General features: G+C 41.3%; 1 protein-coding gene across 2 annotated transcripts in view; it reads left to right on the top strand.

The window, feature by feature from the left end:
* Positions 1-14,332, top strand: part of ARHGEF26 (Rho guanine nucleotide exchange factor 26) — a 125,328-nt gene extending 110,996 nt beyond the window's left edge. Inside the window, exons 12-14 of one of the 2 annotated variants that reach the window (XM_037842203.1) lie at positions 10,938-11,005; positions 12,278-12,382; positions 13,154-14,332. In XM_037842203.1, the coding sequence (XP_037698131.1) occupies positions 10,938-11,005; positions 12,278-12,382; positions 13,154-13,296 (316 nt within the window). In that variant the 3' untranslated portion in view covers positions 13,297-14,332. The remainder of the gene's footprint in view (positions 1-10,937; positions 11,006-12,277; positions 12,383-13,153) is intronic. The other variant, XM_037842194.1, reaches the window with a different exon arrangement.
* Positions 14,333-17,883: the final 3,551 nt, after the last annotated feature.

Here is a 17,883-nt window from a genome sequence, read left to right as displayed (position 1 = left end):
GCCAGGACCAACCTCATCCCCGCGAGCCATGTCCCACATTGCCAGGGAGATTTACACCCCTGAGAGTCAAGTCCCACATAGATGAAAGGTACCCCCGATCGCCAGAGATGAGAGACAACTGAGGAGTTCAGGCAAAGGCGTTTATTCTGAGAGTGGAAAGGAGCCCTCCTGGGCAGTACACAAAATGGCGACTGCCCTGACTGAGCAGATGGGACAGATATTTTTGCAGAGTGGAGAGGAAGTTAGCTTTTGCTGGCAAGGAAGTTAGTTTTCATGGGCTTTTTGTGGGTGGGGTTTCTGACATCTAAGTTTTGGGCCCTTCAGTAGGTAGAAGGGCAGTGAGTTTACCTGCAGAGTTGTCTTAGAGAGAGGCCATATTTGAACAACAAAAGAAGGGGTAACTCTTAGGCACAGTTATAAGTAGGCTTAGCCTCTCCCTTGTGGTAACAATTTTCATAAAGGCAAGTCCCAAGATTGAGGGCTTGGCCTTCCAAATTGGTAGCCGCCAATGCTTGAGAGAATATTGTTGATTCCCCCCAATACTTACTTGTAAGCACACAAGACATAATATCAAGTTGATGTTGAAACAAAATATATGAGATGCACTTTCCTTAAAAAAAAAAAAAAAAAAGTCTGCTTAAAAGCCTAGCAATGCTCTCTTGCCACATCTACTGCGATGATTGAAGACCATACCAGAAAATGTCAACGTCAGCTGAAGGGAGGCACAGTTATTGTGAAGGGCCCCAGAGGAACCCCCAGGGGGACGTTGATCATATCAACATTAAACTCAGTCTTCTTGGGAAGCGAAAGAAGAGGCTTCAGGTTGACAAATCGTGGGGAAATTTCTGTCTGTAGCCATGTACAAACACCATCAAGGGCATTACACTGGGCTTCCCTTCCAAGATGAGGTCTGTGTGTGGTCACTTCTCCATCAACATCATTATTCAGGAGAGTGGGGCTTCTGTTGAAATCCTAAATGTCTTTGGTGAAAAGTGTATCTGCAGGGTTCGAATGAGGCCAGGCTTTGCTTATTCAGTATCTCAATCCTGGAAAGATGAGTTAATTCTTGCAGTAAACAACATTGAACTTGTATCAAATTCAGCTGCTTTGATTCAGTAAGCCTTGTTAAAAGCAAGGATATCTGAAAAGTTTGGAATGTTATCTATGTCTCTCAAGAAAGAGCAGTTCAGCAAGCTGATGAGTAAGATCTGAGAGTTGTCCAGCTATGGAAATAACAAGATGCCAGACCTATTGTGCTATTTTAAAGGTACAATAATTTGTTGATTTGGGGAATAAAAAAAGAAGCCTAGCAATGGTGGCCATGTTGGGAAAGCGCAGACCAGCTCTGGGCCACCTGGTTTTCAGCAGTTGGAGTTTCAGTACAAATAGAATGGATTCTTTTCTTCTAAAATTTGCTAAATGTATAGATAAGTATATGTGGTTTTTTTCACATTTTTTTCTCTTTTATTTCCTATTTAGTTTATATGGTCCATTGGCAACCTAGGTGAGAAAAATGAGGTTTTGGCTGCACTCTTGTCTTGAGTAATTTCAGGACTTCAGACTAGTCATATATCCTTTGGCAACTGATTCTTGGGCCTGTAAAAGAATGGTGACCATGCCTAAACATTTACATTCTTTGAAAAATGTTGTCGGTTGAGGCCACCTGGGGATCTATAAACTGTTAAATCAGCGGTAGGAGGGGTGCAGGTATTTGGCACAAAGACAGTTCCACTATCATAAGACAGTGCAATTGTGAAAGAACAATTCAGTGGCTTTGATTACATAAAGAATGCAGGCAAGCTCACCAAGAGGAAGTAGGGTGAACACTTAATGAGCATCTGGAATGTGCCAAGCATCCAGCCAGCTACAGAAACACGAAGAAGGGACTGTGGGTGTTTCTAGAAAAGGATCAAATCTTAGCGATGAAAATGTACAGTAAGGTGATCTTACATCTCAGTTGCCCCAGGATCCGTAATTCAAGTGTATACCCGTTGTCTTGGTGAAATGATGTCCTTGACTCTCGAAATTGTGTTGTTTAGACAGTAGAATATGTGGTCACCTTAATTCTAGGTCGTAGAGTCCAATTTCCTCACTTTTCCTCAGATGTAAAAGGAGATCTCGAGGGTGAAGTGGACTGCAGTCACCCAGAAAGTGAATTCATGCTGAAACTGTGACTGGACCCTTGGCCTCCTAACTCCAAGTCCAGAGCTTTTTTGGAAGGAGCAAGTTTTAATCTTCTGCTTGAGAGCTGCCAACTGGTAGACTGTTCCACCCCCACTTGCTACTCAGCTCGCCTTGTTCTGGCCCTGGAAGGGAAACTCCAGGAAGCCCATTGCTACTGAATGTGAGACTACTCAAATGCGGCTTTTGTTGTTTGGCTATTTTTGTTTTTTTTTTAAGTCCCTAGGCTCTAATAAGGAAAAAAATTGCAGAAACTCAGACGATAAATTTAGGTTTTCATATATTTTATAATAAAATGCTTAATACATACTACATTCCAAGAAATAATTTCCATTTAAAACCTCCTCCTTGTTCCTTTTTCTTTATTTTTCTGCTTCCTGGAATGCCCTCCCCATACTTCCTCAGATTGCAAAATGCCTCACCTCTACCAGCCCAGGCCAAGTCTTTCTTCTTCTAGGAAACCTCACAAGCCGTTCTCACACCCCTTAGAAATCCAAGTGCTTGCTGTGTGGGCTACTTGTTAGTTTTCTCTCACTGTGTTTTTTGTCTCTCCCAACCTCAGCTGACCTCCTGACCAGTAACTCACCCCTAAGTCTCTCCTCCTTTGTATAGCTGAACTTCTCAAAAAAGTAGCTTCATTTCTCCCTATTAATTGAATGAATTTTTATTAGGCACCTGCTTCCTGCCAGGTGCTATTCCAGTGCTGAGGATGTAAGCAGTGAATAGAGGCACGATCCCTGCCCTTTAGGAAAGGGCTTCTGTTCAGGTGGGGGCCCTGTGCCCTCAGGGCAGTGACTGGGTGGGAGTGAGCATTTGCTAGTCTGCCTGGGCAGAAAGCCTGCAGAGAGTTAGGATAGTGGAGCGTTTCTTCCTGAACCAATTTCCAGTTTGCTAAAGCTGCCAGAACACGATAAACAAGAGATGAGTTGGCTTTTTCAATGGGGACTTATTAAGTTACAAATTTACAGTTCTAAGGCCATGAAAATATCCAAATTAAGGCATCAAGAGGTAGATGCCGTCTCTGAGGAAAGGCCGATGGCATCTGGGGTTCCTCTGTCACACGGGAAGGCACCTGGTAATGTCTGCTGGTCCTTCTCTCCTGGGTTCTGGTTTCAGTGGCTGTCTCTCCAGATGTCTCTGGGTGTTTCTCTCTCTCTCATCCTTATAAAAGACCCCAGTAATGGGGTTAAGACCCACCTTGAATTGGGTGGGTCACATCTCAATGGAAACCACTTAAGTCGAGAGGTCCCACCCATAATAGGTCTGCACTCACAGAATAGATTAAAAGAACATGGATTTTCTGGGGAACATAACAGCTCCAAACATGCATGCCCAATTTTTTAGAAAGATCATTTCAGGTAGTGGTAAGTGCAAGAGAAGACAGTAAAACCAGGTGGTGTGGTCCAGAGTGAATATTAGGTGTGGGGGAGGAGGATTTAAATTAGATGGTCCCAGAAGACTTCTCTGAGGAGGTAGCATTTGACTTGAGCCCTAAATTACAAGGAGAAACCAACCAGGGGAAAATCCAGGGAATGCTCCAGGCCGAGGGAGCAGCAGGTGCAGAGCCCTAAGGAGATGAATTTGGTGTCGCCAGTGAACACGGAGAATGTGGCAGGGTCAGAATGAGCCCGAAAGTGAGTAAGCAGTAAAGAGGTCAGTGGGGTGGTAAAAAGGCCAGAGGTGCAGTGCAGTCTATGGGATGTCATCAGCCCACAAACCATGACAGGCCAGGATGAGGGAAGCAATTAGACACTACAGCAATTTGACATTACTGAGGCATCAAAACGTGATTATTTTTTAAGAGACATTTTTTAAGAACGGTTTCAGTTTTACAGAAAAATTGCACGGAGGATATAAAGAGATCCTGTTTATTCCTTACCCCACCCCCAAACAGTTTTCCCTATTAACATTTTGCCTTAGTGTGGTATATTTGTTTCAATTGATGAGCTAATATGGATGCATTACTTTTAACTAAAACTCATTGCTCACATTCAGGTTCAACTTGTGCTGCACAGTTCTGTGGGTTTCGGCAGATGCTTATTGTCATATCATCACAGCGTCATACAGAATCGTTTCACTGCCCTAAAAATACCTCGTGCTCAATCTGTTCTTTATCCCTACCCACCACCCTCTGTCCTGGCAACCACTGGCATTTTTACTGTCTTTATAGTTTTGCCTTTTGCAGAATGTGAATGTATAGTTGGGATTATACAGTATGGCACTTTTTCAGACTGGCATTTAAGGTTCTTCCACGTCTTCTTGTAGCTTGATAGGTTATTTCTTTTTATTGCTGAATAGCATTTTGTTGTGTGGATGTACCACTGATTACTTTAACAGTAATTCATTTTTATTGTATTTCTGAAAGTTTTAGTCCCCAGTGGCTTGGGGAGAAGAGGTCAGGACTGGCACGTCACCACAAATTCTGAAAACACTGATTCAGAGCCTTTTAAGCAATAGGAAGGAGTTTGGATTTCTTTCCTTGAGAAACCCTGGGAAGACTGGAGGGCACAGAAGGTTCGGTACGAAGAACAGTTAGGGGACTGTTGGGATAGTAGAGGGGAGGCCTGATGGTGGCTTGGGCCTTGCCATATCAGAAGAGATAGAAACAGTCTATTGGGGAGTCAGAGACAACAGGGCCAAATGGTGGATCGGATGAGCTGAGGGGGTGGCAGCAAGTGGGAAGAGAGGAATCAAGGATGCTTTGGACTTTTGGCTTGTGCAGGTGGCCCTATGGATTGAGTTATTCCTTAACTGTCTTCAGTATGGTTTCTTCCTCGTTCACCCTGTTGAGGCTGCTCCAACTGAAGAGTAACAGTGGCTTCCTCGTTGCCACATCCAGTAGTCCAGCCTTCCTCTTTCTTTGCCTCTGGCATCATTTAATTTTGTTGGCCGTTCTTCTTTCTTGGGCTAACCCTCTTCTTGACATGGTCCCCTTATCTGTGCTCTCTTAGTTTTCCTCAGCATCTCTAACCATTCCTCCTCACTTCCTCTTTGGAAACGCCATCTGTCTGAAACCAGACATCACCACCACCTGCTGCACCTGCTGCTTTTCCTAACGTGTACATTTCTGTAAATGGTGCTGCTGACGTTGTGAGTTAACCCATCTAGAGACTTGATGCCAGCTCCATTGCTTCTGTGTCTCCACAGATCCATCACCTGCTACTTCTTCCTGCACAGAAGTCTGTTGCATCTTTTCACACGTTTCCATTCCACACCCTCCCTCCCAGGTCAGCCTATCACTTACTTATCTCTTGAGCCACCGTGATAGCCTCCTAACTGTTCTGCTTGCCAGTAGGTGCTGTACTATTTTATTATTACTAATCCCCAAATTCAGCCCCAGTCTTATCCTTTCCTTGATTTGTACATAGCAAATTCCTAATAAATATAATGGAGATTGGCCCACAGTTTATACAGTTAGCTTTTCTATATCCAAGGCAAAGTAGAATAGTAGCCACATGCAAGGAAAGACTGCTTCCCTGTCAGTGTCCAGTCACTGACCTTTCTGTTGCTGCTGGAGGAAGTTTCCCCTGAATTCCACTTGTTTTTCCAACTTTTGCAGTTAAGAATATGATTAAACTGTTTTAAGTATGTGTGTCTAACCCATGTTAGTATGCTTTATCTGTTTGCCTGTTAAAGATCTTAAGTCTTCGTACTGTCAGTGAGACAGCAGTCTGTGAAAAATACCAAAGCTTACCCTTTATAAAAGGACAAAGGAAGAATGTTTTACCACTGTCATTTTCCTCCCTCTGGGCCTTTCAAGAGGAATGTGGGAGCCGGAGAGCCCCCTTTGTCTGCTTTCATTTCAATGAAGCACAGACTGCTGCAGCTGGCACAGAGAGGAGCCTGTAGCAAGTGGCGTCCTTGGCTTCCTGCGTTTACGGTAGAATTCAAATGTCATTTTGATCCAATCTATAGAGTGATGAGACGCTTAGGGCATGTTCAGTGATTAACACAAACTTTCTTCACCCGTTTTACATTTAGCTTTAGGATATAATCATCTTCAACCATAATCAGAGATCCTCAAAATTTCTCTCACAAAAAGAACCCAAAGCCCTAATGAATGTGGTTTGTGCTGTCAACTGTCCAGACAACCAGTTCCTGGGCCTCCTGATAAAGGGGCATTGTTTGCAGGGAGCCTTTTTGCTCTCTTCCCGCTTCTGTTAATGATTTAATTAAAAACAGGAAGTAAATGGAATGGAATAAAATTCTGAATACCATGTCTGACATAATCGTATATTTCATCTGTTAAGGAAACTTTGCTATCTAGAGATGACAATTTACATGGAAAAAATGTATTATTGCAGATTACGGTATTTTTTTCCTTGCTGAATCTGAAATCCAAAACCAATAACAGTTGTTTACATTTATATAGTATCTGTCAAATGATCTTCACCTCTGACCCCAATAGGACAGGAGTGCAGGAGAGGGAGTTGGTATTTTGTCAGCGAAGAAACAGATAATTGACCCACTTCAGGTTAACTCAGGGATTCTGGACCAAACTTTAGGTCTCATGAACTCTTTGTTAAGATAAACAAGAAATCATTCATTTGGCTAAATAGCATGCTACAAAATCTAGAACTCTTCAGTGGAATGAGTTTTATTTTGCCTTATATTTCGTTAATTAGGTAAATTGAGCTGGTAACCTGTTTCAAAAATTGTTGTCTCACAGTATTCATAATAAGTCACAATTTTTACCTTGTGGGTTTTTGTTCACCGATCAATTTAAGGAACTAGTCTAAATGGATGTGTGAGGGAATGAACAGAAACAGCCTTTTTCACAATCCTACTCCTTACAAATGCTCGGAGGACTTTTTTTCAAAGTCCAGGGGTATAGAAGTTTCAAAATCCACTTGTTCAAAAGGAACCGCAGGTAAACTTGTAGGGTGGGAGAAGGAACAAAAACAGTATCTGGTCGAATGTCATTTTAGGAGGGATAAAAGGAGGGCTAAAGAACAACTGAGGCCTCTGCTTCTATTGAAAAATCAGGAAAATCATCCCAGTGGTAAAGTCCTCGGTTGGGGCCCCACTCTGCGGATCTCATGCACAGTCCTGCCTTTCTGTTATTTCAAAGCCTGCTTTCTGCTCTCTCAATATGTATTAGTCTTTTCAAGCAGATGTCCAACAGTTCAGTGAGAAGTTGGACTTTACATTATATTTGACCTTTGTGCAATTAAGTTTAAACCTGCTGTGCTTAATTAATTATATGAGAGGCAGTACAAGGTGTTACCACAGCTAACTGTGCAGTGAGAACCTGGAGATACATTGTTTCATGCCATACATAGAGAATTCTGGGGTTTTGAAAGGACTGCGTTTACAGATATTTAAGTTAAAAGATTTCTCTTCTCAACTTTGTCTTCTGTCTCTACCTGAGTCAGATGTGTTTTAAGCAGCACACTGCACGCCGTATTGGGGTTTTGTGCTATAGGTCTGCTTCTTCATAGTGAGGCCAGTGGAGAGCAAGGGGCCTGTTTTATTCACTTTCCAACCCCAGCCGAGCACAGGGCCTGGGTAAAGGCTGGTATCGGCGAATGCTGGTTGAAGGAAGGAGCGGGCCAGCGAGTCTTGGAATTGATACACCAGATCTTAGGTAGACCTCAGGGCAGCATCACTTAGTCACCTTGTGTGGGGGAAGGGAAAAGTCTCTGAACTGGGTGGGTGTGGTAGGGTGGATTGAGAATTCATCTTGATTATTTAATATAGTCCCTAGAGAAATGTTATCTGGGAGTGAGTCCTGGGTTTGACGTCTAAATTTAATAATGGGTCCATCTGTGTCCTGTTTTTTCTTGTTGTTAGAATTCCATCTTACAACAGAGCGCGTGTCCTCCCTGCCTTAGAAATGCAGTGCTTTCTGTTTCATGATGGCAGGGAGCTCTCTGACAGGGCTCTTGGAAGCCCCGAGGGGAAGTCCTGCATCTAAGGGTGGCGGGGTGAGACCAACTCAATTGAAGCAGTTTCAAGAAGCGGCTCCCTTCAGCGAGGGCAACAAGGAGTGTCTTGTTCTGTCCTCTGGAGTCCCTGTGAGGGGCCGCCATGCCTAAGGGATGTCATTAGCATCCAGGCAGCATGCCATGGGAGTGAAAGATTTCATCTGGGCTTCTGGACGCTGGCAGCTGGGAGAGGCCTCTGCCAAAACTGGCCACTGAATGCCAGAGACAGGTCTTGCCTAGAACGTCTTAGATGCAACATCTGCTTCCCCAGATCCAAATCACCCGGGAAGTACTGCAGACTGCAGGCACGGGCCATTTAAAGATGTGGTGGTAATCCAAGGATGAGCCTAACTTGTCTGGGTATGTCAGAGAGAGCCTTGTGGTGAACAATTCTTCCATCTGTGAGAAATTTAGTTTTCAGTTGGCTTTTGCTTTGGAAATTCCAGTAGAACCTGAGTAAAAACTAGTTGGTTTTTTTTTTTTCCCCCAACAAAGAGATGATATCAAGGACTTAAGTGCTTGTTTGGGATTATTTTAAAGGAAGTTGGGCTTTAATTGTTCCCTATAAAATCACTCTAAAGCTCTTTGTCCTTTTAGGGAGCCACAAGGTTAAAAACAAGATGGTGTTGTCAGTTTCTTTATAAAATGTGCATTTTACTACCTGACACACTAGCTTGACTAGGGCCTGGCCTCGTCTTATTCTTTTACATAAGTCTTTCTTTCAGCATACTTCCGTTTCCTCCCTTCCTGTCTTCCTTCATTATTTTAAAAGCTTCTGCTATGTACCAGGCACTGGGAATCCCCCAGCAACACCACCCGTTGAATTCCACACTGCCTGAGTTTATATTCTGACTCCACCACTTACTAATAATCTTGCTCTGAATAGGCGCTAACCACTCCACACTTAAGCTTTTCCTCCTCAAAAAAATGGAAATAGTCATGGTGACATTTTCCTCTTGACTGTTAAGATTAGATTAGATGATACCTGCAAGTTATTTAGCACCGTACCTGGCACTTAGGTGCTCCATAAAATGATTTGGAGCAGCTCCTAATTATTGCCCTCAAGGAGCTTATTACCTGCTAAGAGAAACTGAGAGTAAATAAATGACTGATTCATTGTGATGAAGGAGACAAGTTATTCAGTCGACAGATATTTACTGAGCCCCTGTTTTGTGCCAGGCAGTATTCTGGCAGTGACACTGTGAACCAAACACTGCGGGTGACATGACAGTGCCGGGCAGTGGGTGCTGTGGAAGCAGTGTTCTTAGACTGGATGGAAACACAAATGTGGTGAGGCTTGTGTTTTCAGTACTGAGTGGAAATGTTGAGTAAAAGAAACCAGATACAAAAGTGCATAAACCATAGGATTTCATTTTCATAAAATACAGAAGCAGGCAAAACTGGTTTATGGGGATATAAGTCAGAATAGCAGTTTCTTTTGGCATAAGGTTATTGACTGGAAAGGGACAAAAGAGAACTTTTGTGAATGTTCTCTGCCTTGACTGGCAGGTGGTTACCTGGGGTTATACCTAAGTAAACACACACTGAGCTGTACAGGTAAGTGCACTTCGTGTCTTGTCTATATGTTTTGCCTCAATAAAAATGTTTAAATGGTGGTAATAAGTAGGCATAGTTAGCTGACAACAGAGGGAAGGGCATACGTAAGAGCAGGAACAGCAAATGAGAAAGGTTGTGAAAGCACACTGCATCCAGTGCCACAAGTAGTCTGCTCTGCCTGGGAGGAAGGATGCACGTGGGCAAGTGAAGGAGATGGGGTGACAGTGAGAAGCATCTTTAGGAGCAGGCTGTCATGGGAAAAGTGTTTTTCCAGTACTGGGCATAAAGGCATCCTTTCTTAAGTTGTTAGAGTGGTGTAGTGGAAATTGACCCTGATCTGAACTGTTTAACGCTGAGCCTCAGTTTAGTCTTCTCATCTGTAAAATAGACTTTTTGGAGAATTATATCAGATAATGGATGTTTACATTGATGATTACATGAATGATTACATCTGTGGATGATTGCCTCAGATACGTATTTAAGGGATGTTTCTTAGAAATTTTGAAGTTTGTGTGTGGGTGTGTTGTTTATTTAATTGAATTGCATTTGTAATACTTGACTTTCCAAATCAAAAACTTGGGGTGACTGTATTACGGAATAGTGCTTGCTTATCTAAAACTTTTAATCCTTTAAATAATTACTTCATTTCATGTAATTATTGCTTAATATTGTATAAAAATCATGGCAATTTTTTTCCTTAAATGTTTATTGCTGTACTAAGTAAGTCATTTTAAGCATTGGAGAACAGTCTATACACGGACAAAAAATTTCTATTTCAGAAAGTCTCATGTTTGGCAGAATTAGTTGCGTGAGGGTCTGAAAAACTAGAGGAAATTTTTCATCTTCTCCCAAATGGTTGGGGTGAGAGGAGGAGCCACTTTTTAATGGGATTTTTTTAAAAAAATCAAATGTACCATTTTGAAATGTTAAACATCAGATTATGAGTGTGTTAAATACCTTTTTGAGATTTTAAAGTCTTAGTGTATTCAGCTTTTTATTAAATGTTAATCTGTCATATGAGAAACTCATTTAATCAACAACTAGTCAAATCCCTTCAGCATCTTTTGACATCAATGACTAGTTTTCTGCCTATTTTAGATTTCCCAGAGTATAATTTTTAAGTAACTTTTACCCTTGTGAAGGCTAGCCCTGTACTCTCTGGAGAATTTCTCCCTTGTTTTCTGGGAATGGCTTTGCATTGGCTGTTTAGAGAACTTCATTCTGGTGCTAAACACCTTGCATCTCTCAGTTGGACCTGCCCTCTGTGTTTAGGAGTGAGCGAGCCCGTTGGATAACAGCCCTGGGACAAAGCAGCGGGAAGCAGCCTCCGGACCGAACCTGTAAGTTATCCCGGGAAGCGGCCTGCTCCGGAACGTGGAGGGGCTCTGCCCCCTAGTGGACACTGGGTTATTAGTGGACGATGCCACCGCGGTACCCGCGTTATAAGTTTCCTCCAAGATTTCCTTCCCTGTGCCCCACACCAGAACCGTGTGATCCCAGCCTTGGAAGTCAAGGGGTCTGATTTTAAATCCAAGTTGCAGTTCTTCTTTGTTGTGTAAACGCAGCAAATCATTGATTAATCTTCCTGAGCCTGTTTAATCATCCACAAGCCAGTCACACATTACATACAACACGGGGTTATTGTGAGGATTAAGTTAAATTTAATATACATTGAAAGCCCTGCTTAAACTGTAAAGCTCTTAAATTTTTAACTGTTGTTAATGGCTAATAGTTGCATGTTTAAGCCTTCCCCATACTGACAGTCTGAATCTAAACTGAAAAGTATTTTTAACCTAAAAGAAAATTACTGTATCATTCCTTTTGACCTTTTTTTTTTATTAAATAATAGTAAGAAATTTCCTAGTTTTTTAAAGCACTAGAAACTGAAGCAGTAAAGGGTGGTGTCCTGTGCTTTAGCTACTTAACTTCGATGTTTTGCTTATCCAGATGATTCTAGCTCAAAGGTCAAATCCACAGTATTAGAGCAGCAAAACTGGTTATCATGGAACACTCAAAAATCATATCTTTAAGCTTAGAGTCAAAGCTAAAGTAACTGGTTTAGAAGTTCCCTACATTAAGTTTTTTGTTAAAGAATACATTATTTAAATATGAGGTCCTATCAGTCAGTACCATGTCACTGAAATTAATGGTTTTATGTCACAAATCAGCATTTTTGGAGAACTCTAAAATGTCTTCCAGGCTTTGAGTTGGAGCTCCATTTATTTCTAAACATCTTTGGCAGTCTCCATTCCCTGGTATGGGTGGGAAGGGGCCAGGAGAGCTGGGTTTGTTGCTGATTTTATTCTCAGTTGCATGGCCTTGACGTAGCACCTTGCCTCAGTTTCTCCAGTGTGCAAGGGCTCTTTTCTGTTCTATTGTGTGATATCATTGTCAAAGGCCTCTCTCAATTCTGAGCTTCTAAAATTTTAAAGCTTACAGCTAAGTGAAAGAGTTCCTGGAAAAGACTGTTTCTCGGTATAAACCTAACTTGTTTCTTTCAGTGCCAGCCCTAAATTACACAGGAACAGTGAGCGAATGTGCTGTATTGGTTGGCACCTCTGTTTTGTTTTCCGTCTGCTACTGGAAGCTCAGTGTGCCTCTTGTCCCCACAGCACTGACCCAGGTGGAAATCATTAGATCGTTTACAGCCAAGCAGCCAGATGAACTCTCCCTGCAGGTGGCGGAGGTGGTCCTCATTTATCAGCATGTCAGTGATGGTGAGTGACATGTTCTTATGGAGGATTCAGGGTGTGAGAGAACCAGAAAGCCTCATTTTCTCATTAATTCCCATATTCCATACCCCAGGGTGTTAATGTTTGGGATCATGTGCATTACCTTCTTATTTCTAAGGTTAATTTTGCTGCTTCTTGCTTTGGTCTGTTTCCTCTTTCCTGCGGCTTCATTTCCTAAGTCAGTGGCTTCTCAGAGCCCTAAAGATGGCTTAGAGAAGTGCTTCAGGGAGTTCAATACATTTGAAAACTTTTACTTCAAAGAGCCTCTTTTCATTATGTCCCTTCCCTTTTCTTTTCTCCTGCACACCTGCTTCTCATCTATTTACATTTTATTGATTTTAGTTTCATGTGTTTGACTAAGGATGTGTCTCATTGTCCATGAAAACTTCTACTTCCTCTCCAGTGCCCCAGTTAGCGAATTCTCATCCCCAGAGGTTCTTCTTTACCTTAAAAAAAAGAAATTCATTTTACCTGCTGTCCCTATCCAGAGCATACCTGTCCCCAACTCAGCCCAAACTCACAAACTATCAACCCTCTCACTTCAGGGCTTTGGATCACTTTCTGTCCCTGGTGTCATTCCCCCTTGAAACCTTTCCCTCTGTCCCAACTCTTTTTTCCCACCTTCCATCATCTATGGTACCCATCCTTGAGCGGGATGGTGTCCCTGAACTTCTCTCAGCCTTCCTCGGGCCATGCTCAGTCAAGACTCATTGAAACACTTGTTGCTTGATGCAGCATCTTTTCTTTTCTTTGCAGGCTGGTATGAGGGGGAACGACTGCGAGATGGAGAAAGGGGCTGGTTTCCTATGGAATGTGCCAAGGAGATAACATGTCAAGCTACAATTGATAAGAATGTGGAGAGGATGGGACGTTTGCTAGGACTGGAGACCAACGTGTAACCTCTCACATGACCTTTTGTTATTGCGAGATTTGCACTACATAATGGTGGGCTGTTTGGTTCTGGGCTGGTTTTATTAATAATTTTAAGACAGCCTAGTTAATTAAAAGAATGAAACCACTTGCCTGTAAGCTTGCCAGGTTGTTGTGCTCTCTCAGGAGAGCAGCTGTTGGATTCAGCTAGCTCACATAAGCTTAGTTTTTACGTCACCATCCACTTGCATACCTCTTCAGGTACACGGAATAGCTGAGCAGTTCACTTCAGGGATCAGGCAGTCTCAGCTCCTTCTAGTTTCACTACATGTTCTGGCACAAAATAGTGTATATAAATGTATATAAAATGCTGTATCCTGGCTTTCTCTGTCCTCACTTAACTAAGAATGTTACTGTCCCTCCTTAAACATCTTCATATTGTTCTCCCAGTATTAGTGAGATTTCATGTCCTTAAGGGATGTCCAGTTTGTAAATATTTTTTCCAGCTTCTTATTTTTTAGATCTGATTTTAATGCTATATTAATATCAAAAAGGAACTAGTAGAATTCAGAAGATGAGCTCTTCTGTTTTTCTAAACCCTTCCCAGGAAGGGGAAATTGACACTTGAACTTTTGCCACTTTTATCCTCATTAGAAAGGAAAGTAAGGAGCCTTACTTTGCTTTTTTTTTTTTTTTTAATCCATCTCACCCAATATTGATGTTAGACAAATGAAGCCTAATAAAACCTAAGCTACTTTAAAAGTATAGAATTTTGAAGAGTTCACATTTGTGAGAGAATCTTGAATGTAGGAGTCCTCCTTTTTTTAAAATTCCCAAATAAGGTGATAAGCTGACGTGGATGTTGCTTTGCGTTCAATAGCGTGAGGTTTTTGACTGTTCTACTCCCATTTCCAAATAGGTAACTGGCAGGAACACTTTAACAATCTTGAGGAATCGACCATTAGGCCTTAAAAGGTGTCAAGAAGCCAGTGGGGTAGCAAATTGAAACATAAAATTTTGACCTTAAAGGGAACCTGTTCTATTTGCACTAAAAGTTTTGCTGAATTTGGAGTCTCCCTTAACTGTGGCTTTCTACAGAACTTTATTTCTTCCACTAACGCAAGGAGAGAAAAAGATCATTTTAATAATGTGTTTTATAAAGAGAGTAAGGTGAGAGTTTGGAAGACTGAGAGAGGAAAAGAGATTTTTACTGGCAGTTGTGTTTCCTCCCTGCACCATTTTCTTCCACAAAGGGATAAAACTTGGCAAAGGGTGTGTTATTCAAGGACTCAGATCTATGTGTGATGTGTTGCAGCTACTGCCTGGCAGCCAGTTACCCAAATCGTAAAGTTGAAGAAGCGCAGTGCAGGAGGTAAGTGGATGTGACCCACACTCCCTGCCTCCTGCCACCTCCGAGGTGAGCCGGTGTGGGGCACCGGAGGCTTCTCACCTCTGGGCTGCTCTTGTTTAGCCGTACGTACATTTCTGCTTGTAGAAGACATGCTAGGTCCTGAGTTCTTGAGCTCCAGGTGATTCCATTGGTTAAATAATAGCATTGGACAACAGCAAGAGATGTGAGTTTGTTTAAAAACAAAAAAACAAAAAAGACACATTTGTCTCCTTTTTAACAATGTCACAGAAATTTCAGAGGAGAGACTAACCAAATGGACTCTAATCTAATGTCATGCTTTCATTTAGGAAGGAAGCTAAGTTGTTGCTTGCAGAGTGATTGATTATTTTGTATTATTTTTGCCCATATTCAATTGAAGCTAAAAAGTAACTACATGAAGCCTGTGAATTAATTTATGTGTAGAGACATTAAACAGGTTTGGAAATATGTGCATCTTATAAATCAAAGCCTTATTTAGCAAGCGGGTTACTACTGTTTTTAGATAAAGTGTTGTTATACATTATATAGCAGGTATTTAACAGAGGTACAATGTTTAATTTCAATTGAATTGTCATTTTTTACAAGACAATTTACATTTTTTCCAAACCTAGTTCAATTTCTATGAATACCTTATCTGAATTGTACAGTGACTTCATTCAGTAACCTGTGGAGAAGGAAAACGTTGATTTTTTTTTTCTGTCCCAGTAAATTGAGACTGCTTGTCTCAGTTTACACTTTTGGCAACATACGTGAATTTATAAAGATTTTGTGTATAGTTGTACCTTTATGCTGGTGTGATTTAATTTACTGTAAGTTGGTATTCAGTCAGATACAAGAATTTTTGGCCCAATACATTTCTACTCAAAAGGTAACATCAAAGGGGGGACTATGGTTAACATTGAAGGGGACTAATACTTCTTTGGGTAAAACTTGGCATTAGTTGCCTTAGAATACTGGAGCATTTTTTTAAATACAATTTTATTGAGATGTGTTCACATACCATGCAATCATCCAAAGTGTACAATCAGTTGTTCACAATATCATCACATAGTTGTGCATTCATCGTCACCACAATTTTTTGCACATTTTCATTACACCAAAAAATAAGAATAAGGATAAAAATAAAAGTAAAAAAGAATACCCAAAACATTCTGTACTCCTTTCCCCCCCATTATTCGTTAACTTTTTGTCCCCCTTTTTTCTACTCATTTGTCCATACACTGGATAAAGGGAGTATGAGCCACAAAGTTTTCACAATCACACAGTCACACCATGTAAGCTATATAGTTATATGATCTTCAATAATCAAGGATACTGGATTGCAGTTCAACAGTTTCAGGTATTTTCTTCTAGTTATTCTAGTATACTAAAAACTAAAAAAGTGTATGTATATAATGCATGAGAGTAATCTCCAGAGTGACCTCTCAACTCCATTTGAGATATCTCAGCTACCGAAACTTTATTTTAATTTCTCTTCCCCTTTTTAGTCAGGAAGGCTTTCCCAATCCCACGATGCTGGGTCCAGGCTCATTCCAGGAAGTCATATCCCACATTGCCAGGGAGATTTACATCCCTGGGAGTCATATCCCGCGTGGGGAGAGGGCTGTGAGTTTACCAGCCGAGTGGGCTTAGAGAAAGAGACCACATCTGAACAACAAAAGAGGTTCTCTGGGGGTGACTCGTAGGCAAAATTATAAGTAGTTTTAGCCTCTCTTTTGAAGTAACAAGCTTCGTAAGGGCAAACCCCAAGATAGAGGACTTCACCTACTACAATGGTAGTCCCCAATGCTTGTGAGAATATCGGAATTCTCCAGGTGGGAAAGTTTAATGTTCCCACATTTTCCCCCAGGCTCTCAAGGGGGCCCTGCAAGTACTCCTTACTCTGCCCAGATTACTCTGGGATGTATCAGGGTTTCATGCTAAGCTGTACAAACCAACCAGCTCTCACCCCCTATTCAAGGTTCTATGTAATTATAGTGTTTGAATAAACTGACAGTACAAGTTAAATTATATAGCGTGCTACAGAAAGTATAGATTTTTCCACCAGATAAACTTCTCTTCCTTTGGTCTCACAAAGAAGTTGAGGTTTTAAAACAGTCAGTATCATCCTTTACCATTTAGTCTGATTTACCTTAGTTCTAATCAAGTTCATTTCGTTGATATCTCTAATTGAAATCTGATCCCTTTTTCAGCTTTTTTAAATGTTTTCTGTGTGGGGTAACACTGACATTCATAGCTGCTGAACTATCAGGTGTCACTTAGATACCCAAAGTTACAGGGACCAACCAGGTTATACGCAAACAGTTCAGCATCTCAGAATTTATAGATAACCACTATAACTCATGAATAGATGTGACTGCTGTAAGAACTTACAAATCTAGAAACCTTTACCATAAGTCTTCCCCTGATAACCTAGGCTCTCAGATTCAGTTCTCAGAGTTTGCACTTTATATTTAGTCCATATTAGCAAGACATTATAATGTTTGTCTTTTTGATTCTGGTTTATTGCACTCAACATACTGTCCTCAAGGTCCATTCACCCAGTTGTATACCTCAGAACTTCATTTCTTTTTGCTGCTGCCCAGTATTCCATTGTAGGTATACACCACAGTTCACCATTCCATTTGTCAGTCAGTGTACCCCTTAGGCCACCTCCATCCATTGTGAATCATGAATTTGGTTGCCGTGAGCACCAGTGTGCAATGCCCACTCCTGTCCCTGCTCTCAGTTCTTCCAAGTATATGCCTGATAATGGAATTGCAGGACCATATGGTCACCCCATAGTTAGCTTCCTGTGGAATCACCATGCTGCCCTCCAGCTGGGGTGCACCATTCTACTTCCCTACCAACAGGGAATAGATACATCCCTGTCTCCACATTTTCTCCAGCAATTGTATCCCTCTATTTTTTTAACAGTTTTATTCACACACCATACAATCCACTTTAAGTAGACAGTGATTCCCAGTATAATCACATAATTATGCATTCACCACCACAATCTATATGAGAACATTTCCATCTCTTTACCAAAGAAAGAGGAAAAGGAGGGGAAAAAATGAATAAAAATACAAAAGATAGAACAAAAATAAAAATAAAGTACAATGAAAAGGTCAGACAACATCACCACCACCAAGAATCCCATATCACTCCCTTATATCCCCCTTTTATAGACATTTAGCTTTGGTATATTGCCTTCATTACAATCAATGGAAGCATCTTTCAATGT

Source organism: Choloepus didactylus, chromosome 1, assembly GCF_015220235.1.
Source record: "Choloepus didactylus isolate mChoDid1 chromosome 1, mChoDid1.pri, whole genome shotgun sequence".
Taxonomy (NCBI): Eukaryota; Metazoa; Chordata; class Mammalia; order Pilosa; family Megalonychidae; genus Choloepus; species Choloepus didactylus.
This window is presented reverse-complemented; position numbering and strand designations above follow the sequence as displayed.